Source organism: Hemitrygon akajei, chromosome 16 (assembly GCF_048418815.1).
Source record: "Hemitrygon akajei chromosome 16, sHemAka1.3, whole genome shotgun sequence".
Classification (NCBI taxonomy): domain Eukaryota; kingdom Metazoa; phylum Chordata; class Chondrichthyes; order Myliobatiformes; family Dasyatidae; genus Hemitrygon; species Hemitrygon akajei.
In genome coordinates, this window is record NC_133139.1 from 35346706 (window position 1) to 35370206 (window position 23501).

At 40.6% G+C, this 23501-nt stretch overlaps 2 protein-coding genes across 4 annotated transcripts in view; one reads left to right on the top strand and one right to left on the bottom strand.

The window, feature by feature from the left end:
- LOC140739977 (beta-1,3-galactosyl-O-glycosyl-glycoprotein beta-1,6-N-acetylglucosaminyltransferase 3-like) overlaps window positions 1–23099 on the bottom strand; it is an 85186-nt gene extending 62087 nt beyond the window's left edge. For both annotated transcript variants that reach the window (XM_073068704.1, XM_073068703.1), the window contains exons 1-2: window positions 23018–23099; window positions 20657–21038 (exon numbers count right to left, since the gene is read on the bottom strand). The gene's annotated coding sequence lies outside the window, so the exon portion shown is untranslated. The remainder of the gene's footprint in view (window positions 1–20656; window positions 21039–23017) is intronic.
- Window positions 170–10370, top strand: mibp (muscle-specific beta 1 integrin binding protein). 2 transcript variants are annotated; one of them, XM_073068700.1, is made up of 8 exons: window positions 170–319; window positions 1299–1389; window positions 2126–2174; window positions 2291–2468; window positions 3085–3156; window positions 3249–3355; window positions 4194–4276; window positions 4359–10370. In XM_073068700.1, exons 1-7 carry the CDS (start codon window positions 294–296, stop codon window positions 4274–4276), a joined length of 606 nt encoding a protein of 201 aa, XP_072924801.1. In that variant the 5' UTR covers window positions 170–293; the 3' UTR covers window positions 4359–10370. The 2 variants fall into 2 exon arrangements, with proteins under 2 accessions (XP_072924801.1, XP_072924803.1); XM_073068702.1 differs by lacking the exons at window positions 170–319; window positions 2126–2174.
- Window positions 23100–23501: the final 402 nt, after the last annotated feature.

Consider the following 23501-nt stretch of genomic DNA (forward strand, 5'->3'; position numbering starts at 1 on the left):
GTTATGGGGAAGGATCCCTGGAATCCATTTTATTACTGATTTAGGAAAGGAAAGATTCCAGACTATAATTGGATTGGAGAAGGGATGAGTGATGTCGGACAGCTGCACTGTAAGTACGCCTGCTTGCAGGCTGAGAGGGTGATTGGCTGTGAACGGAGGTAGCGTCAATGATGACACGGGGAGAGAAAGTATAAATAGAGCAGCAAGTGGCGCCTGATTTGTGAATGAACTAGTAGCTGTCGGTGTGTGGCAGTTTGTTGCAGGAGTCAGCTGCGGGCGGGCCACTTTGCAATATGAAGTATATCATAGGTATCGGAGGGTAAGTATTGCAGGTAACACGTTACGTGTTGGTGAAGAAACATGTTGAACTTGTGTTGAAACATTTTGCCTAATATTTGAGTTCTTGGGATGTGAAATGGATATTTTTATTGGACTTTTAAAAGTCATACGTTACAAAGTAATTTCATGATTGATAAACGTTTTTAAAATGCCAATTTATCTAATTAAATGTGTATTTAAATGTAACATTGATGGGTAAGAGACTATGATTAGCCACGTTTAACCACAGTTAACCACAACAGGAAACTGCTCTAGTTAGTTAAATCGGTGGTACATTGTTTCTCTCTGAAAAGGAGTAATGAACCTCTGTCAAGGTCAGACTTGTCTGGGGATTTGCCTGTCCTCTGGTCTTTTCACTGAAGGGTCTGAGGAGGGGGTGAGAATTGGTTTCCGTTTTGTTTTCCCGCGCTGTTGCCGAGTTTGATTCTCCCGCTCAAACTCCCGTTTTTTTGTGGCGCCAAGTTCATGTATCACGCCTTTTGATTGCACCCGTCAACTAGTTTTACTTCTCTATGAAACTATTATAGACTATTTAATATACTTACATTCCTATGTAGAATTTTTCCATCAAAATATTATTTGAATTTCCTCCTGTATAAATACCAGTAAATCAGTCGGTGACTGGATTATTTTAAGGACAGGCTAACTAGTTAACTCGCTGTAAATTCGTCTGTATTTGTTTTCATTGCATTAAATCGGGGGATTTTCCCCCTTGATTTGGAAAGGACAATTTAAAAGTCACCCCCTCGTGGAAGTCAATGTGCGTTTAAATTTGGCGCCCTTTCTGAAATGATCGATTGCGGAAGTTTAAACTGCCGCTTCTCAAGTTCTTGCAAGACTATCGCTCTTGCTAAAATTGAGTGATTTTAAGCTCAGATCTTGCTCCAGCATTTGGATTTAATGGTGGGACTTGGGGCGATGTTCTTGCTTTGTCAATCAATTCTCTAATGATTTTTCAGTGTGACCAACGGTGGCAAAACCACTTTGACGAATAGAATTAGTCAAGTGTTACCAAATTGCTGTGTCGTACACCAAGACGACTTTTACAAGGTGAGTATAACATTTTTTCTATTTCAGCGGGGAAGATAGATGCATGTTTATTGTAGTAGTAATTAACATTGCCTAAAGTCTAAGTGTACAAAGTGAAATGTCTGGCTATGATTACATTGGTTAAAGTTTTAATCCATGAAGAGCTGTATGATTTGTAATGCATGGGAAAGTTTGTAATTGATTAATACACAACAGATGGGTGAATTTGTGCCTACCTTTCAATTCTGTAACTATGTAGTCCACTAATCTGTCACGTTGCTGGTAACATAATTAGCTATAATTTGGCAATGCTCCAGGACATTTCACTAAATGTACATCTCAGGGCTGGTTGATTTGGGTAAAATACAGCTGTTGCATTGTTGCACCTGTTTCTGATCTACCGTGACTAAATTTGGTGGATGGTGGGGTATTCTAATTGGCTTTTGATTACTTAAGTACAAAATTTTGTCATGTGGAATAGGGGTGGTTAAGAATCTTGCATGTACAAATTGTGCTGCATAAATGGTTTTTGCTGGGAGCTGCACAATGAATGCAGTTTGTGATTAACCATGCTCTGAAGGCATAGCCTCTGAACACAATGTCAGCCTCTTGACTGAGGAATGGCCATTGGTGAGGTCTTGCTTACAGTGGAGTTGTGGTCCCAGGAAAAATCAGGGATTTTGGGCAAGCAAATTTAAAGATTGATGTGATTCCCATCTTGTAAATGTTTGTAGCCTTGTTTTTATGACTATTTCAGACACCAGATCAAATAGAAGTTGGGGAAGATGGATTTAAGCAATGGGATGGTAAGAATGGTATTGGTTGTAGGCAGTGACATTTTTGTAACAAAGAACTAGTTGACATTTATTTAAACTTGTGATAGTCCGTGCAGTAATCTGCTGGGTTCTTCTTTGACCTTCAGTGATCACAGCCCTCGACATGGAGGCAATGATGAGTACTGTCAACGCCTGGATTGACAACCCAGTAAAGTTTGCCCGATCGCACGGAGTGAACGTCACTCCAGCCTCCGATGAGCAGAGCGATCCAGAGAAAGGAGTGCAGATATTGATAGTGGAAGGGTTCCTGTTGTATAACTACAGGTGCAGTTTTCTGGAACTCCCTATTTCAGTTTGAGAAGGATGGGTTTATAAAGTGCTGTGAGACTTTCATGCTGCTGCATGGATATCAGTAAAAGATAATGGAGGCTGTGGGCCTTTTTGTACTCTTAACTGGAAGTGTCCAGTAGGACTCTAAAATACAAATTTGCTGGATAGCACACAGACTGTAGAATCATGTCAGGGTGATTTGTGGTTACCAGCCTGTTATTGGCAATAATGAGGTGATTAAGGGCATTGAACAATAACATTTTGCCAGTATATTGGTTTGTGAATTTTAAAATGTAGAGTAATTGCAAATGACAATCAATTCCCAAAGTAATCTGTTCTAACACTTGACGTTTAGAAAGATAACATTCTTTTGGTGTTACCAATTAAATTCAGCTGTACAAATGTATCTGTTTTGGCCACAAACCTTTATACTCATTACTCCTGTACCGAGAATTGGCATTGGAAACATTTTGCCCAAGTTACATCTACAATTTTGTCTTGTCGGAAGCCATGTGATATGGATGCCGATTTGTAATCGTGTAAATACAAATTGTAGGTAGAATAATTCTGCCAGTTTTTCAATTAACTATTGTTTTCTTCCTTGCTCCAGGCCTTTGGTTTCACTGTTTAGTCGACGTTACTACTTGTCCCTTCCGTATGAAGAATGCAAGAGGAGGAGGAGGTAAGTGGCCTCTTCATATTGCTATGCAGTTAATTTATGAAGCAAAAATCTCTGCACAAATTCAGCCATTAACTGAATCTGTTCATTTCTAGTACAAGGGATTATACAGTTCCTGATCCTCCTGGCTTGTTTGATGGCCACGTGTGGCCGATGTATCTAAAACACAGGAAAGAGATGGAGGCCGACAATATTGATGTTGGTAGGTGTCTTTGCATTCCATATTAAAAGTTAGCGATTAAACTGGGCTGCTCCATCGATGGAACAGTGAGTAGTAGTGCCTACACTGAGACTTCTGAAGAAAGGAGAAGTGAATTTGCTGAAAACAAGATGTGGGGTTGATGTTGGAGGAGAGGGTGTTGAAATGTAGGAAGTTGAATTTGGGGAAGGAAATCAGTGACTTAAAACATGGAGGACTTAAAATTTTCCTTCCCATGGAACTACAGCTATAGGGGTCACTATGTCGATTCAAAGATGTAGCCACTTGAGTTTTGAACTCTGAAGAAATAGTGGATTGTCTGGTGGTGAGGTGAGGGTTGGCTAAGAATTATCTGTGGGACTATAGGTCAGGCCAGCCACAACCCAACTGAATGGCAGTGGAGATGTGTTCCACACCAGTTTGTAAATGTGGCAAGATTTTGCTACTGGCTAAAAGCAGTATTTGATGATAAAGAATTAAACATCCAGAGCTGAGATGATTGAAATCTCTTCCCTTCAGGATCCCACTTGTGGTTTACTTGCTCTGTTCTGTGACAGAAATTGCTGTTTTCAGGAACTCGTGTGAGCCTGCTGCTTAGTTAGTCATCACATTGGCTTGCTTGGCTTTCCAGCTCTGTACAGAGCTGTGAACTCTCAGCTCAGCATCCCAGTGATGATCTCTTTAGCTGGTGCCCTTGCAGTTCTGCTTCTGGATGCTGATTTTTGATGTGGTGTGGGGGGAGATGGTTTTGGTTGGTCAGACCAGCTGGGCTAATGTCTTGTATGACTTATCCAAGCTAGATGGAGTAAATGCTATAATTTAAAAAAAAATGTATTTCTAGTGCATCTGAATGGTTCGAAGTCGAGGGATGAAATCTATCTACAAGTGTATGAAGAGATTCAAAATCTCATCCTGAATTCATAGGTAATTACAGATTCACTTTTTGGATTCATGGTTTTGATTATTGATTATTTCACTATTAATTTCCTTCAAATCTTTCTTTCAGGGGTAGGTGTACTGAAGACTTGAAGATCAAGTTGAAGTTGTAAATAGTTGTCCGAAACTTTGTCCTCGTAGATTAGTTGATTGTATATAGACTGGGAATGGTTTAAGTTATTTCAATCTGCCTACAAAGGCAGTTTTTGATGCTTTATAATTTTTTATGTGGGATTTTCTGTAACTTTTTACTCAATGTTTAATCCTGTATAATGAATATTGTAAACTATTATTGATGGAGTGTTGTATTTGCCCACTTGTGTAACTGTCTTCTGTTGCACTTGTGCTGTCTGCTCCTCTGCACTGTCTACTTGCCATTACAGAGACTTGGCAAAGCCTTGTCTTTTAAAGTGATGTTAAATGATGTTTTTCTTAAGAACTGCAGGTCCACATTTTACCTTTCACATTTGATGAGAAGAGTGGTTTAAGATTAGCTCAAATTATGTATATAGTGATGGGGACCACGGGGTAATTTCTGGTGTGGAAGTATACTCCATTTTCCACAAAATTTGACTGCCAGTGCTAGATGTGAATTGTGTGGGGTGCAAGTCTTTTTATCTCCCATTCTGTTTGTTCTTAGCAAATTTCATGTTTAGCTGTTTTGTTTAAACACTTCAACATTGAAGCTTCCCTTATACTGTCTATCAGCTGTCTCTTTTCTCTCCAGATTAAATTATTTGCTTTGCTTTTTAAAGTGTACTTTGCTAGTTTTACACCTTTCCCTCTCCGTTCTTCAATGAGGTAGAAACGGGGGAAAATGGAAAGCTTCAAGGGGTTGGACAACAGCTGGAGAAAGAGAAACAATGTTTCAGAGGAATGTTAATTCAACAGACCCTGTCTGAGCTGTTAATCTGAGCATTTTCTGGAGTTTCTGATGAGAAATGGCTGTCCTTGACTTATCAAGACTCCACTTTCTTACTTTGACTTCTCAATGTTGATTGTTCACTCTTTGTCATAGATGGTGCATGACCTGCTGAGTTCCTTCATTTTGTGTGTGTGTGTGTGTGTGTTGCTTGGAGTTCTACCATCTGCAGATTTTCCATCAGTGCCCATAAATTTGGGTGCCCCTGCACTCCTAACAACTGCAGAGCATTGTGACATGTATTTCATTGCAGTAAATTTTAGGAGGTTGGGGGCATTGTAATGTAAATAACACAATGTTTACAACAACTGGCTGTGCTTAATTTCTAGCTGCTTCCACGTTTAGGGCAACTGCTCTCTTCATCTGTAGAAATTTGTTCAGATTTCTGAAGTCCCTTCTCCTTGATATTAACTATACAATACAAAATGAAAGTGGTCAGCAGTAAACTAGGCTGTGTGTAGTAACCAGAAAATAAAAGCTGGTGGGCAGGCAGAGGCCTGCTTCATAGCCAGCAGCTTAAATCTATTTCACATTAAATCTAGTCACTGAGGGTGCTGCTACCCTTAATTCATAGTGCCAGCAGGCTCCTAACAAGTAATCTATTTTAGAGGAGCTCTGGAAAAGTCATAACTAGTTTTGACTAAATGAGGCAATGATAGTTAATGATGAGTGAAATATTTCTAGATGTAATTTATGAAGGAGAAGGACTGGGCAGAGGATGAAAGGCAATATACCATAAGATATAGGAGCAGAATTAAGCCTTTTGGTCTAGTGAGTCTGCTCTGCCATTTCATCATGACGATCTCCTCTTTCCCCTGCCTCCTTTCTCCCCCTTCCCCCACTATTCCTTCATGCCTGATCAATCAAGGACATAGCAGTGGATTGCACAGATTTACCACTCTCTGTTCTAAATGGATGCCCCTCTACTGAGGCTGCATCCTCTGGTCTTAGACTCCCACCTTAAGAAACATCCTCTCCACATGCACTCTATCAAGGCCTTTCACCATTTGATAGGTTTCAATTAAGTCACCACTCACTAGTGAATACAGGCCCAGAGTCATCAAATGTTGTTCATTTGGTTAGCCATGCAATCCTGGAATCGTTTACATGAACCTCCTACGAATCCTCTCCAGTTTTAGCACATCTAAGATAAGGGCCCCAAAACTGTTCCCAATACCTCAAATGAAGCCTCATCAGTGCTTTCTAAAGTCAATATTACATCCATAGCCTCAACTTCCTCTAAACTACCTGACCCTCCACCTATCTTTGTATTCTCTGAACTTTGCAACAAAGCAATCAATTCCATCATCCAAATCATTGACATGAAATGAATCAGTACCAACACAGACACCTGTGGAACACCAATGGTCACTGGCAGCTAACCAGCAAAGGCTCCCTTTATTCCTACAATTTGCCTCCTACCAATCAGCTAATGCCTTATCCATGCTAGAATCTTATCTGTAATACCATGGGCTCGTAGCTTATTAAGCAACCTGTTGTGTGGCACCTTGTCAAAGGCCTGAAAATCCAAGTACACATCAACTGATTCTCCCTTGTCTATTCTGCTTGTTATTTTTTCAACGAATTGCAACAGATTTGTCAGGCAAGATTTTCCTTTGAGGAAACCATGCTAACTGGCCAATTTTATTGTATGCCTCCAAGTACCTTGAAACCACATCCTTAACAATCAACTCCCAACAACTTCCCAAACACTGAGGTCAGATTAACAGGTCTATAACTTCCTTTCTTCTGTCTCTTCCTTTGTAAAGTGTGGAGTGACATTTGTAATTTTCCAGTCTCCTGGATCCATTCCAGAATCAGGTGTTTCTTGAAATATGACCACAAATGCCTCCACAATCTTCAGCCATCTCTTTCAGAACCCTGGGGTGCACACCATCAGGTCCAGGTAACTTATCTACCTTCAGACCTTTCAGATTCCAAGAAACTTTTTCCTAATAATAGCTTATTGCATTTCATCACCCCTGACACCTAGAACTTCCAATATACTGCTGTTCTCTTCCACAGTGAAGACTGATGCAAAATGCTTATTCAGATCGTCTGCATTTTCCTGCCCCCCCCCCCCCATTACTACCTCTCCAGCATAATTTTCCAGTGGTCTGGTATCACCTCTCGTCTCTCTTTTACACTGGAAGAAATTTTTTGTATTTACTAATGTTATTGCCTAGCTTATTTTATATGCCATCTTCACCTTAATTACTTTTTTTATTTGCCTTCTGGTGGTTTTTAAAAGCTTCCCAATCCTCTAACTTCCCACTAATCTTTGCTCAATAATGTGCCCTCTCTTTGGCTTTTATGTAGGCTTTGACTTCTCTTGTTAGCCACAGTTTTGTCATCCTGCCTTCAGAATTTTTCTCCCTCTGGGATATCCTGCATTGGTCCCAGATATTCTAGCCATTGCTGCTCTGGCATTATCCCTGCCAGTGTTGTTTTTCCAATTAATTCTGACCAAACTCCTTTCTCGTGACTAATTCCCTTTACTCCACTGTAATACTGACTCTTAACTTCTCAAATTTCAGGGTGATTTTGATCACATGATCACTTCCCCCAAAGGTTTTTTTTACCTTGAGCTTCCTAATCAATTCTGATTCATTGGACGGCATCCAATCCAGAATAGCTGATCCCTTAGTGGGCTCAACCACGAGCTGCTCTAGAAAGCCATCTTGTAGGCATTCTAGAAATTACCCCTCTTGGAATCCAGCACCAACTAGCCTGATTTTCCCACTCTACCTGCATATTGAAGTCCCCCAAGACTATTACATTACCCTTTTGGCATGCATTTTCTATCCAGTTTAATTTGTAGATCATATCCTTACTACTGTTTGCGGCTCAGTATATAACCCCTATCAGGGTCTTTTTTACCCTTGCAGTTCCTCAGCTCTATCCACAATGATTCAACATCTGACTCCAAAGATTTGATTTCATTTTTTACCAATAGAGCAAGGCTACCTCCTCTGCCTTCCTGCCTGCCCTTTCAATACAATGTTTATCCTTTGATATTAAACTCCCAGCTTTAATCTTCCAGCCATGATTCAGTGATGCCTACAACATCATACATGCCTTCCCCAGAAGAGATCCCAATGATCCATAAATCCGAACTGCGCCCTGCACCAGTTTCTCAGCCACACGTTCACTTGCCAAATCATCCTATTCTTACCCTCACAGGCAGCAGTCCGGAGATTGCTACCCAAGAGGTACTGTTTCTCATCTTTCTACCTAGCCCCCCTAAAATCTCTCTTCCAGACCTCCTCACTTCATCTACTTATGTCATTGGTACAAATATGTACCAAAACACCTGGCTACCTACCCCCTCCCTTGAATATACCATGGACCCAATCCAAGACATCCCTGATCCTGGCACCAGGGAGGAAACATACCATCTGGGTGTCTATCGCGGCCACAAAACCTCATCTCTGTTCCTCTGACTAAGGAATCTCCTATCATCACTTTAGTCCTCTTCACCTCTCTGTTCTTCTGAGCTACATCACCAGACTCAGTGCTAAAGACCCAGTCGCTAGCACCCCACCACCTGGTAGGTTGTCCCTCTCAATAGTATCCAAATTACTTATTATTGAGGGGAATGGCTACAAAGGTACTCTGCACAGACTGTTCACTTCCCCTCCTCTTGACAGTCACCTGTCTCCTGTAATCTAGGGGTGACTACCTCCCTGTAGCTTCTGAAATACAGAATAACTTGAGAAGCCTTGAACTCCAATGGTTTTGTGGGTGAATTCCTCAGCAGTGTAGCATTAATCTTTCAACACTAAAGATTCCCAATTGACTAAGCCGAAGTGAGTGCAGGAGGAACCCAACCTCAGGACCAGATTGTTTCCTGCTGCAGTTAAATCCTTCTGATCACTGGAACTTCTAAGTCACTGGGTATCTGAAAGTTCCAGTATATTTTTGGTCTGTGCTCAGCTCATGGTTCTATGCTGAGGAAGTGTGTGCTTCAATGACCCAGGTGGCCTCTGACTTGAGAAGAGAGATAGAGTCATCTACAGACCTAGCTGCCCATCATGTCCATGTCTCCCGTTAAGTACCCATCTACACTAAACCTGTTTATACTCAATCCTGTTATCATGCCATAGAAGTGCTCTTGCTAAAAATGCTGTTCAGTGTCACAATGAGTTCATGTATGCTTCCACCCATATAAAGAATGGCTATTCAGTACACAGAAAATTCAAGGAGAGGCAGAGAAAATAATCATTTGAGGCTGGAATCAGACTGAACCTGTTTTTATCATGAATCCTGTCATCGTATTGAAGCTGTTATTGTTGGAGTTCAAGATTTGCTTTATCACAGCAGCACATGATGGCAGAGGTATCTTGTGTTACACCAATGGAATTTTGAATTTCTATGTCAAGTGAGTTAAGATCTGGCTTTGTAATGCAAAACTATAACTTTTTTTTCAAGACAACTGCCAACACTCTAATAATTATGCCTTTGGTTGTTATTTTGGGAATGATTCAGAAGCAGAATATAGACAGGGAGCTGCTCTGCTAGGCCAGTTAGTAAAGGTGGCAAGTTATATCTGTTCATTGTAAGTATTTACTTGCATGTCCAGATTTTTGCCAAGTGAGTTAATCTGTGATATTTATTTCAAATATCAATTTTTCTAAAATTATGTCATCCCTGTTCATTAGACTAAATAACATTATGGTATTACATATAACACCACCCTAATTCCTTCAGACGAGACTCAATGACCTCTCGATATCAATTGCCAACTAGTAGAAACATGTTTTCAGTATTAATTCCCAAACACCAGATGTCAATCAGATAGTTTGAAAATAATCCATAATGCAAACAGTTTTGAAGCATTTTGATACTGTAAAGGCTGAATTATCTTAATCAGTTCTTGCCCTCAAGCAGAAGCCAACAACAATGTTTCTTATACAGATTGTTTCTCGGAAGTTTTTAATTGGTTCTGAGCTTTTTAGGAAACCTTGAGTAGGTGAAGGATAGTATATCAATCACACAGTTTCAAAGGGACTCATTAAGGCTGTTGTACCTGAGCCAGTTACTCAATTAGTTCAATAACCCTGCTTCTTCCACATAGCCTATAATTTAGCTTATGTATTTATCTCCTGCCTTTTTAGCAATGCATTCCAGATCTTGTAGAATAAACAAAAACAAATTTCATCTTGCTGATTTTCCATGAATTAGCTTAAATTTTGTCTTCCTATTATAAAAGGTTGTGTAGGTTCCTAAGTTCACAATTTTTTGGAAAGATAACGGTAATATTACATTACCTTCACTTCTGGTTTTGATAACTGCTGTGCATCTCACATTATATTCACTCAAATCTGCATAAACCCAACATTTAATTTGACATTCTAGCCCTGGAGACCTAAGGAAGCAGGCTTGAGCTAAACCTATTCACAGATACCTATGGACAAGGTGATTCTTGGTGTTTTCAGGATCTCCTATCTCAAGGAAATGGGTCTCTGTAGCAAGGCTGGAGTTTATCAATATAACGTTTCTGTTTCACAGGCTGCCATGTCCGATTTTCTCAAGTGCAAAGATGCAGTACACAAAATGAATATCTAACTGTAGAATAGTAGCTAAGGCAGAAATTAACCAATCTAAGTAACTGGCCTTTAGTGATTCAATGCCAATAGTTGTATAGTGGCAGTAGATTTATTGGTAATTCATCAGGAAAGTGGGTCTACAATCTAGTGAATGTATCCAGTGGCTTTTTCCAATGTTGTTAATATAACAATGATGTAAAAATGTGACCTTTAGAGGGTGGGTCAATTTTCCGTGGATCACGGTTAATTTACTGTGACTCAACAGCAATCCATTGCTGACCAGTTAGTAAACTATATACAAGTGGAGATATATTTACTCTTGACACATGAAGCATTAAGTACACAAGCAAAAATAGTACCATATCTACTTAATCCCGAGGTACTGTAAAGTCTGACTGTGCATGAGCTAGAAATAACTTGGTTAAAGGCCAATTGGCTTAAACTCTGATCCTAAAGTTATAAAAATTAGTAAGAAAAGTATGATTAAATTGGAAACAAGAGTAGGGAAAAGTAAGGAATTTGTGTAAGTTTCTTCAAAGACAGCAGCAAGAAACATCTCTGATGAGAGCCCAGTATTTGGGCCATAGTCAGGAGATTACTGGGGTAATTAGTGTAGTTTACCTTCATCTCTGCTGAGATTGGTGGAATGCCTTGCCAACCACCATGCTGGCCAACACCTGGGTATCCACCTGCCCATGAAGTTAGTTGTTCACCATGCCAGTGGGGGATGGGCAGGGAGGGGGGGGGGGAGGAGTGGAACCTCGAGGCCTTGACATCAGTGGGAAAGCCCTGCCATACAGTGCTTCAGCACCACTGAGATCTTTCAGTATGTATCTCCAAGGCAGGAGGGTGAGCGAACCCCAGTATCTCCTGGGGTGACTGACTCATTCTGGGACTAGCAGCAGGGATGAGAAATTAATTTGGATAACATTACCCAAAATATCAACTAGCGATGCCGGAAATATCAGCTTATGAGGAAGGGATGTTCTGGACATCTCAACTAATGAAAAAGAAGTCTGAAACTATTTGGAAAGGATCTTATTAAGCATATAATTTTTATGTATTTAAAATTCTCAATCCACCTTCTGGAAACTCCAGTAAAGTGTCTATGAAGAGTGGGATGAGGGTGTGTCTTGACAACCCAGAACTGTATGTCATCCAGAAACATCACCAAGAATTTCCATGTTAATCTCCTGTGGAACAAAGGAAGTGACATCACTGCTGCAGGGAAGAGCTGATCACCTGATCGCTCACCACCATCCTACAGGGTGCATCATGGCACTGGCCTGTTTAATTCTGATGCGCCCATAGAATTCCCAACAAACAATGGGATGTCTTGCAGCTACAACTTCCCAGTAGGTGATTGGTGAATATCAGGTTGGACAAACGTGATATTCAGTGACCCAAGGGTTTCAGACTCTCTCTGCTTTCTAAACAGCTCACAACTGTTCTTTTTCTGAACCTTGATATATCCCTGAGTTTACTGCAACTGATGACATTATTTCATTTACAGTACCAATTTTTTTAACTTAGCAAAGCTTAAGCTACAGTTCTGACCTGAAACCTCTAGCCCACAGAAGAATGAGGATAACTTTAGCATGAGGATTTTACTATCAGTGGGATTACCTGAAGGTGTCATGCTATTCTGATTTAGAAATGATTTGCCAAATCTTTATTATTGCTAGGCCTAAGTACTGCAGCTCCCTGCTGCTGGAAGTACTTTCACCACATAGACAGTAGGTATTCAGAAATATAGTTCACCACTACCTCCTCAAATACAATCATGGATGGGCAATTTTAAGTAGGATATATTTTACAATAATGCATAAAAATGCTCCAAACATTCATGTCCTGATCTTTCCCTTGCCTTCCCATGTTACGTACCCCGTAACTGGGTGTCTGACCAGCAGAGAAAGAAGAATCTGTTGGAGTCTGGTGGTACCAAACTAAAAGTGTTTATTAGTAAGCTACACAATACAATATCAAAAACGCAAATATACATATAAAACAAGTTAGCAGTAATAAACCTAAAAGTGTAGGAATAATAATAATCAATAATAAACAAGCTCTATCGATGTCTAGGGGTAAATGAATTGTCATAGGAAAGTACAGAGTTCCGTTCATAAATGCTGAGGTGGTTATGGTTGTTGTATTGAAATTGTTGGAGAGAGAGAGTGAGCGAGATGTAACAGCTACAACAGCCAAACCTTCCGTTGCTTTCTTAATCCGTCGGATCATTGTGGACATTCAGTTATGACCCCTCTGTTCTTCAGCTAGACCGTTCTTCTGTGGTGGACTCGTCACTCTGGCATGAGTGGACAACACACAAGTCCCCACCGGCCCTGCTGTAACACTGTGAGCTTTATTGACCGATCTCCTGGTTCGGTCTCCAAAGCCCCCACCTTTCTGTGGGTTCCCAACACTCAGTCAGTGTCCACTGGTGTGTCTGAAGGGTGTCTCTCCAGACCTGTCTTTTATCCCTACTCACGGGGTCTCAGCTATCCATCAACTCTGAACGACTGTGTCCATCAAATCAGGCCACTCCTGCTGTCTCCTGAGGAATGTTAACGAGCAAAGTAAAGTCCTTGTAGTGGAAGGTAAATAATCCAGGAAGAGTCAAAATACAATAAATCAACAGTCTCTCTCCCCCTCTTATCTGTAGCAAATGTTATTGCTTGGGCTTTATCTCTCTCTTTCATGAGCAGCATAACAACAGCAATAGTTCGTAGTTCTCAGGAGGGGGGTTGGGAATGGTTAACTTTGCACCCCATTGCCCATCAGGTCTGTTCATCACTCATAAGACCTATACCAACCTGTCAAAACTATTCTGCTGAGGACCTCAGACACCCAATGCACTAGCAGGAGAAGGAAGTTATTTTACTCTACATGCAGGACATTTCCATATTGAAATGAAAGTAGTGGAATATAGCATCGATCAATATTGATAGGCTTAATTAACAACAGAATTTGCTCATATCAATGTTAAAGACATGAAGCTTGACAATTACGCATTAAACCAACTGGGTTTCAGAACAGCAACACAATAGCCTAGTGATTAGCATAGCACTATGTGGTGAACTACATATACCTGTCTGGACACGCCCCCCCCCCCCCCACCCCCGCTGACTGCTCCTGTGGCTCCTCCCACAGACCCTGGTATAAAGGTGATTGGAGGCACTGCTCCTCTCTCAGTCTCCAGGATGTTGTGTGGTGGTCTCTTGCAGCTAATAAAAGCCTGTCGTTCACCTCCTGTCTCCGAGAGTTATTGATGGTGCATCACACTATTACTGTGCCAGCAACCCATGCCCATGTGTGTTTTCTCTGGGTGCCAGAGTTTCTTCCCACATTGGTTAGTAGATTAATGGGTCACATGGGTGTAACTGGGTGGTGCGGGCACATTGGACCAGAGAGGCTGGTAACACTGCTCTATCTCTAAATCAAAAGTAAAAGCAGGGTAGGATTCCAGCACTGTCATATTGTACTGTCCTTGAGCGGATAAAATATGGGTATAGTTGAGGAATGTAACTTCACTACGAATGATTCTTATAGTATTTGTCCTTATCCATTCATGAAGAAGCTGTGAAATGGCTTTGAGACTGGAACGCTGGAGACTTGAAAATAGTAAGCTCAATCTGCCAATATCAGTGTCTCTATCAAGTTAAAAGGACCCAATATTTTATTCTGGCAAAATGATTCCAGGGCTTCACCACCATGATCTTGCGGTAAGCATCTCTCAATATTCTCAAATTACAATATCTACTCTATCAGTAAACATGATCAGATATTCTTTCCTGCTCTGCTTCAGTGAAATCATGGAAGCTTTAATGAAAAGTAATGTCAATGTCAGAAGGAACGGATAATTCATTATGTGTTTAAGTAACGTCATCATATATGTGGATATACTTTATGTGTGAGACACTCCTGTAATCCACAATTTACCCTTACTAGCAATCCTTTTCACCCTTATCCTTCTGTTTTAGTCATAGAGAAGTACAGTTTAGAAATAGGCCCTTAGGCCTATCTTGTCCATGCTGAAATCATTTAAACGACCAGCTTCCAACAACCTGCACCTGAATCATAACCCTCCATATCCCTACTATCCATGTACCTATAAAACTTCTCTTAAACATAGAAATCAAGCTTGTATGGACCGCTTGTGCTGACAGCTCATTCCACACTCTCACATCCCTCTGAGTGAAGCAATTTCTCCTCATGTTCTCCTTAAACTTTTTACCTTTCACCCTTTAACCATGACCTCTAGTTGTAGTCCCACCCAACCTCAGAGGAAAACGCCTGCTTGCATTTACTCTATCTATACCTCTCATAATTTTGTATATCTTTATCAAATCTCCTCTCAATCTTCTATGTTCTAAAGAATACAGTTCTAACCTATTCAATCTTTCCTTGTAACTCGGGTTTTCCAGATCCGGCAACATCCTTGTAGATTTTCTCTGCGCTCTTTTTACTTTATTTAAATCCTTTCCTGTAGGTAGGTGACCAAAACTGCACACAATACTCCAAATTAAGTCTCAGCAATGTCTTATACAACTTCACCATAACATCCCATCTTTGGAACTCAATATGTTGATTTACAAAGGCCAATGTGCCAAAAGCTTTCTTTATGACCCTATCTACCTGTGACACCACTTTCAATGAATTATGTACCTGTAATCCCAGATCCCTCTGTTCTATCACACTCCTCAATGCCCTACTGTGCAAGGCCTATCCTGGCTGGTCCTACCAATTTGTAAAACCCTGCACTTCTCTGCATTAAATTCCATCTGCTATTTTTCAGCCCTTTTTTTTTCCATTTGATGCAGATCTCTCTGCAAGCCATGGTAGCCTTCCTCACTGTTCAGTACACCCCCAATCTTGGTGTCATCTGCAAATTTTCTGATCCAGGTAACCACATCATCATCCAAATCATTGATATAGATGACAAACAACAAAGGATCCTGCACCGATCCCCGTGGTACACCGCTAATTGCAGGCCTTCAGTCAGAGATGCAACCCTTTACTACCACTTTCTGGCTTCTCCCACAAAGCCAAAGTCTAATCCAATTTACTACCTCATCCTGAGTGCCAAGCAACTGAACCTTCTTGACCAGCCTCCATGTGGGACCTTGTCAACTGCCTTACTTCAGTGTGAACAATTTCCACTGCCTTGCCTTCCTCCACTTTCCTGGTAACTTCCTCAAAAAACTCTGTAAGATTGTTTAGACATGTCCTACCATGCACCAATCTCTGGGAGAATTTTAACTTCAGAATGAGAAGCATTATACAATCATAGAATTGTACATCATAGAAACAGACCCTTTGACCCACCATATTTAACTTGCCTACATTAATTCTATATTTACCCCAACTTGTCTTTAGTAGTATTTACATTCTTTATTACCTAACCTTATTGGACTAACATTCTATTTCTATCTCCCTGATAAAAGTTCGCCTTTTACTTTATATAAACATCTTACTGAAAAGGATGTGGTGCACGAGGAAATTGTCATCAGAAACCAGTTTTATTGAGGACAGGTGGGCAAGCCTAGATGGAGTTGATACAGAAGACAGCAGTAAGAACCAATTCTTGACACCAAGAACCGTCTACTGCAATAACAGAACAGATCTGTAACTTATTAGTGGGAATAATTAGATACAGGTTGATGCTGTTGTTGGGATAATTGAGACATGGATGGGAGATCCAAATGGGAATCATGAGATACAGCTGGAAGATATGATTGGGATTAATAAAATTCAACTAGAAAACAACTGAATCCTGACATAGAACAGAGGACACCTCTGCAAATTCAAAACTGAAGTCAGTTTCTTCAGAGTTAAGTATACCTGGAAGTGTTGATGGTGAAAAATGTGACAAATATAAAACCAGTCATTTATAGCCCTGGCTTTAGTAATTTGAAGTAATGAAGCATTGCTGGAAGCTGGCATTGGGAATTACAGGATAATGCTGAAACCCATTATTGAGAATGATGGGATATTACTGGAACCCATTATTGAGAATAGTGGGTAAACCTGGTAATTAGAATGGTTCAGTAAAAATAAAATTTGTGCCAATGACTTTTGATGTTGATGAACCATAACAGCCCACATCCATCCCGTTAGGTCCGAATTTCACCTGAACTGCGTGGTTACAAGTGAGCTTCCAAAATGTCAAAAGGGAATGATGGAAAGCCGGATGAATTTTATCCTGTTCCTCATGGCTGGTCTGGATACCAGCACCACTGTGCCATAGGTGAACTAAATCTGCGCAGAGTGGGGGTCGAGGTCCTCCTGTCTCTACGGCACGTAGCTCTTTATCAGAGGCCATGGTCATTCTGTCGCAGAAATGGTGAGTAGCAGATGCTGAACTGTGAGCAAATTTTATGCCCTATATATCTGAGGAGGAACATGCTGGCCTTGGAGAGGGTCCGGAGGTGGTTCACAAGAGTGATCTCTGGAATGAAAGGCTTAATATATGAGCAGCCTTTAATGCCCTGATGGAGTCCAGAACGATAAGAGAGCATCAGAATCAGGTTTATTATCACTGACATGTGTCATGAAGTTTGTTGTTTAGTGGCTGCAGTACAGTAGAGGACAAGGAATATTACAATAAAAGTGAATAGTGCAAAAGAGGAATAGTGAGGTAGTGGGGTTTCAGGCTCCTATATCTCCTCCCAGATGGTGGTAATGAGAAGAGGACAGATTCCAGATGGTGAAACTTACCAGATACTGAAAGGCCTGGATAAAGTGGATTTGGAGAGGATGTTTGCATTAGTAGGAGAGCATAGAATCAGGGGGCACAGCCTCAGAATAAAGGGACGTCACTTTAAAACTGAGATTTTTTCATGTTATGGGGACCTTCTTGGAACTACTTTCACAATCTTTGACTTGTTCAGCAATGATGATAGCTATTATATGTTTGAATTTATGGCTATATGTCCAGGATGTTTTTTCTTTACTTTTAACCAAACAGCTGCTTTTTTCCCCTCTTTTTCTTTTTTTTTTGTTATGGGGTTTTGATTTTGTTTTAGATTAGAATAAAATATACCTTTTCAATATTACGTTTAATTTACCATACACAGATATGTGGCATTTCAACTTTGTTTCTGTTTTCATAATATCATAATGTATTTTGTATTCGTCTATGCAAGTAATCAATAAAAATATTGAAAAAGAAAGAAAACTGAGATGAGACCTTTCAGCCAGATGGTGGTGAATTTGTGGAATTTGTTGCCACAGAGGGCTGTGGAGGCCAAGTCATTCTGTGTGGTTAGGGTTCTTGATTGGTAAGGGGGTTGTGGGTTATGAAGAGAAGGCAGGAGAATGGGATTGAAGAAAGATCAGTCATGATTGACTGGTGGAGCAGACTCAGTGGGTTGAATGCTTTATTTTGCTCCTGCATCTTATGGTCTGTGGTTGTGGATTGGCTTGAAATCAGTTACAATTTATTCCTAAAAGCTAGTTTTACATTAAAGATCCCAGTGGTTCAGTTATTAAAATGGTCCTCGAAGGGGGCATGAGAAGGCCTTGGTGAGTAGGGTAAAGGAAAACCCCAAGGCATTCTTCAATTATGTGAAGAACAAAAGGATGACAAGAGTGAAGGTAGGACCGATTAGAGATAAATGTTGGAAGATGTGCCTGGAGGCTGTGGAAGTGAGCAAGGTTCTCAATGAACACTTCTCTTCAGTATTCACCAATGAGAGGGAACTTGATGATGGTGAGGACAATATGAGTGAGGTTGATGTTCTGTAGCATGTTGATATTAAGGGAGAGGAGGTGTTGGAGTTGTTAAAATACATTAGGACAGATAAGTCCCCGGGACCCTGGTGGAATATTCCCCAGGCTGCTTCACGAGGTGAGGGAAGAGTTTGCTGAGCCTCTGGTTAGGATCTTTATGTCCTTGTTGTCCATGGGAATGGTACCGGTGGATTGGAGGGAGGCGAATGTTGTCCTCTTGTTCAAAAGGGTAGTAGGGATAGTCCGGGGAATTATAGACCAATGAGCCTTACGTCTGTGGTGGGAAAGCTGTTGGAAAAGATTCTTAGAAATCTAAGGGCATTTAGAGAATCATGGTCTGATCAGGAACAGTCAGCATGGCTTTCTGAAGGGGAGATCGTGTCTAACAACCCTGGTAGAGTTCTTTGAGGAGGCGACCAGGCATATAGATGAGGGTAGTATAGTGGATGTCATCTACAAGGATTTTAGTAAGGCATTTGACAAAGTTCGAGATGGTAGGCTTATTCAGAAAGTCAGAAGACATGGGATCCAGGGAGGTTTGGCCGGGTGGATTCAGAATTGGCTTGCCTGCAGAAAGCAGAGGGTCGTGGTGGAGGGACTATTTACGGATTAGAGGGTTGTGACTAGTGGTGTCCCACAAGGATTGGTTCTGGGACCTCTACTTTTCGTGATTTTTATTGACGACCTGGATGTGGGGGTAGAAGGATGGGTTGGCAAGTTTGGAGACGATACAAAGGTTGGTGGTGTTGTGGATAGAGTAGAGGATTGTCGAAGATTGCGGAGAGACATTGATAGGATGCAGAAGTGGGCTGAAAAGTGGCGGATGGAGTTCAACCCGGAGAAGTGTGAGGTGGTACATTTTGGAAGGACAAACTCCAAGACAGGGTACAAAGTAAATGGCAGGATACTTGTTAGTGTGGAGGAGCAGAGGGATCTGGGGGTACATGTCCACAGATCCCTGTAAGTTGCCTCACAGGTAGATAGGGTAGTTAAGAAAGCTTATGGGGTGTTAGCTTTCATAAGTCGAGGGATAGAGTTTAAGAGTCACGAGGTAATGATGCAGCTGTATAAAACTCTGATTAGGCCACATTTGGAGTACTGTGTCCAGTTCTGGTCGCCTCACTGTAGGAAGGATGTGGAAGCATTGGAAAAGGTACAGAGGAGATTTACCAGGATACTGCCTGGTTTAGAGAGTTTGCATTATGATCAGAGATTAAGGGAGCTAGGGCTTTACTCTTTGGAGAGAAGGAGGATGAGAGGAGACATGATAGATGTATACAAAATATTAAGAACGGAAGATATTAAGATAGAGTGGACAGCCAGCGCCTCTTCCCCAGGGCACCACTGCTCAATACAAGAGGACATGGCTTTAAGGTAAGGGGTGGGAAGTTCAAGGGGGATATTAGAGAAAGGTTTTTTACTCAGAGAGTGGTTGGTACATGGAATGCACTGCCTGAATCAGTGGTGGAGGCAGATACACTAGTGAAGTTTAAGAGACTACTAGACAGGTATATGGAGGAATTTAAGGTGGGAGGTTATATGTCAGGCAGGGTTTAAGGGCTGGCACAACATTGTGGGCTGAAGGGCCTGTACTGTGCTGTACTGTTCTATGTTCTATGTTCTGGTGCTGAATTACAAAGTCTGCAGATTCCCAGACTTTATAACTCAATATTCCTGCTGTAGAGTGTTATTAGAATTGACCTCAATTCCCATAGATCAGAGAGTGGAATAAACCTAGCCAGGTCATTATCAAATGACCTTCTTCTGTCTTGCATCTTGCACCTCCATTGGAAAGTGCACATTTGAGACAACAAGATAGAGCATTTCTGCGAATGGCTTTGCTACTGTTGTCTGATGACTGTGATCATCGGTGACCAAGCATTAAAAATAGGTTTATTAACAAAATACTAGTGGGGGAAGTGATGTGAGTGCTGTCTTCTAGCAAGTGTTAGTAATAGAGGGAATAAATTTTATTGCATCTATCAGAACAAGACCTAAAAGAATCAACTTTGTCTGGCAGGATTCAAATAATTCTGACTTCTTCAAGAATTCTAGGTTGTCAGTCAAATAATAGTAAATATTGAATCAGGACAGGCTTTGGATGTGCACAGTTTTCTTGTTCTGTATTGTTGAACAACTATGAAGTAAAATATATATAACACTTACCAGAATTTGAGGAAGTCCTGGATGTGCTGCATCTCCTGTTCAAAGTTCCGATTTGCATTGCTTCTGTGTTCCTAGGCCCGCTGAGTGTCCTCTTATGGAGGAACAGGGCCCTAATGTTCCTTGAAGACCAATCCTTTTAAAACTGCTGTTCTTTTCTCCAACTTACACCCATGGTTTTAAACCGCTGATAGAAGTCCTGCGTCCTTTGTGCATCCCAGCACTTAAGAAACTTTGTGACTGGGAACTGAGTTCAAAGCTGTTATGATGCCAAAAGAGATTCATGTTTGTATTTGGTGTATTTTTATTAATACACTTTAATTCCCTGTAACTTGGTGTCCCATGGATTTCTCTTTTATCTCCAGTTTCTGCCCCTTCCTACTTCCTGTGCAATAAAGACATGTTCGTTTATGCAGGTGAAGTGATTCAGTACATCAGTAAATGAATCATTTTCATTCAGAGGGATCTTTTAGCTGCTCTAGGATTAACACAAATTGTTGTCTTAAACATTCGATATTAGCCCAGTGACCTATAAAAATTGACAGTGCTTTACTTTGACTGCAATAGCTCTGGCAATAAGATTTCCTAGTGGGTTAAATAAATCTGGTGCCAGTGAGGCAGGGAACTCACCTGGGATTTATCTTTACAAGCAAATCAGAATGCAGTACGAAGTATCAGTGTCTTTAAGGGAGAGGTACAGGCGCAGAGGAAGAACCTGGTTGTGTGTTCAAACCACCTGTAAGATCCAGCAAAGCAATTTTTTCTTCTGCAGGTTTTCCTCTGCTAGGGAGAGTCCATCGTCAACAAGTGAAATCACAATTTGCAACAAATTTGATTTTGGGTTGTGTGAATTAACCATCAATCCAGTTTCTATCACGTAGATCCTGAGAAGAACTAAAACACTTGGGACCTTTTATCCAGGTGTTTGGATTGGCCATAAAAGTGAAGGGATTTCCCAGCGTGGGCCTTAGCGACCTGTTGGCTTGGCTTTATGGTCAATTAGCTAATTGCAACCATGTTAAAGCAATACAGCAAAAGCCTTTTGAGCAGTCAGATATTTACCACTGTCTGTCTGAATGACTGAAATAAGGAGAGCATTGATGATCAGTTTGAACACAGTGCACTTTCAGATTTGAAACCCCTGGATTAAACCTATTGCGTGCATGAAAAGCATTTAGGGTAAGGGTCTTGGAGAAGAGAAGTACGTTGTTCACAATACGTTTCTTATCAACAACATTTGGATTATCGCACATTGGACGTGCAGCATTACAAAGGTTTGGTTCAGGCAAGTGGGATGAAATGACCTGAAGAAGGGTAATATGCGATTTGTAGAGAACTAGAGGTGGTGAAAGTTATCAAAAAACCAGCCTGTAAAGTAAAGCTCTACAAGCACACTTGACTCTTTGTTGTAAAATTCTGCAAACTTGCCTGAACAGCTGTGTTCTTTAGCAACCACTTACACCGATTAGATTCAGCCCACTTGTAAATTTCATGTCAAGTTCAATGTTAAGGTGAAGAAGAAGAAGAGCCCAACAGTCAGCAAAATGACTCCAGTAAAAATAACCTGAGGGGAAATCGATCAGTGTGGAATCATTTTGGAAATTTAACTTATTGACAGGACAGTGGTAGCGGGGGCAGGAGGCAGAGGGGAGTTGACAGTCACTTAAACAGAGATTTGACTGAATGAATCTTGAAAGAAACTTTTAAATTGGACAGAGAAAATGAAACAGGTTAAGAAAGTCCATGTTCTGAACACAGAAGCTTTTAATTTTAATTTTGATTTCAAAAAGAATGGAGGCATGAATTAATAATTAAAATACATATTTTGAGCGTTCAAAAAAGTACTTTATCGACATCGATGACACAAAGTCCTCCCTATCAGCTAGAACCAAAGACAGGACTGTTTATTACATACAATGGAAATATCTCTTTGACTTTTCTCTGTTGCAGGGGAACAAGTTGCAATCTGTTCCCGGATTTCTGCTGTAAGTCTCTTGAGAAAGGTTGCTTCTTATAAATTGGATACGCAACCAAGTTTGAGAAGTTTGACAAACGTGAGAGAATTATACAAACTGAACATCAAAGTATATTTGTAGTGAACACAGGTTGTTTTAATGAACCTTTATTTTAAAAGATCCAATCTTCCCCAAACTACTTTTTGTTATTGTGCACTCTTCCATCTTGCTTTTTATTGAGACATGTATATGAATTAATTATCTTGAAAAAAATTAAACAAATCTCCACAAGTTAAAAACAGGCCTAAAGTCATGCAAAAAAATTTCACTTGTGTATTGATGCAACTTTTCTGTGTCACTTTCAGAAAATAAATCAACTTCACGTTAAGAAAACTTTCGGTTTACTTACTTTTCTTTTGATTAGTTTTTGTGTTTAGTGTTCGGTCTGTTGTAGAAATCTTGTGCCGTTTTAGAGTGAGCGTGTGACACAGTTATAGGCAGGAGATCCACATGGGAAAGCTATTGATAGAAAAGGAATCTCTCTTTGCCCAGATAAGGTTAAAAGCTTAGGACTGGCACAGAGTCAAGAAACAGCCAGCATATTTGAACCAGCTGCACATTGCTGCACAACCCACTTAAGGTCAGTGCCTGATACTGGGGTATTATTCATAGGCATCAGAATTTACTCATCGATTTTGCTACTTTGCAAAGGAGAGGAAATATTGTTCAGAGCATTAGTCTTTGAAGGAAAAGAAAGGCAATGAATGAGAAATTCACCACTACCTCCATGTTAAAATTGTCCAGCCGCATCAGTTATATTCCCCTTCACTTATTCAGTGGCATGGATGTCAATGGACTGTGATGTGTAGCAGAGAGTAGAACTGATAACTGTT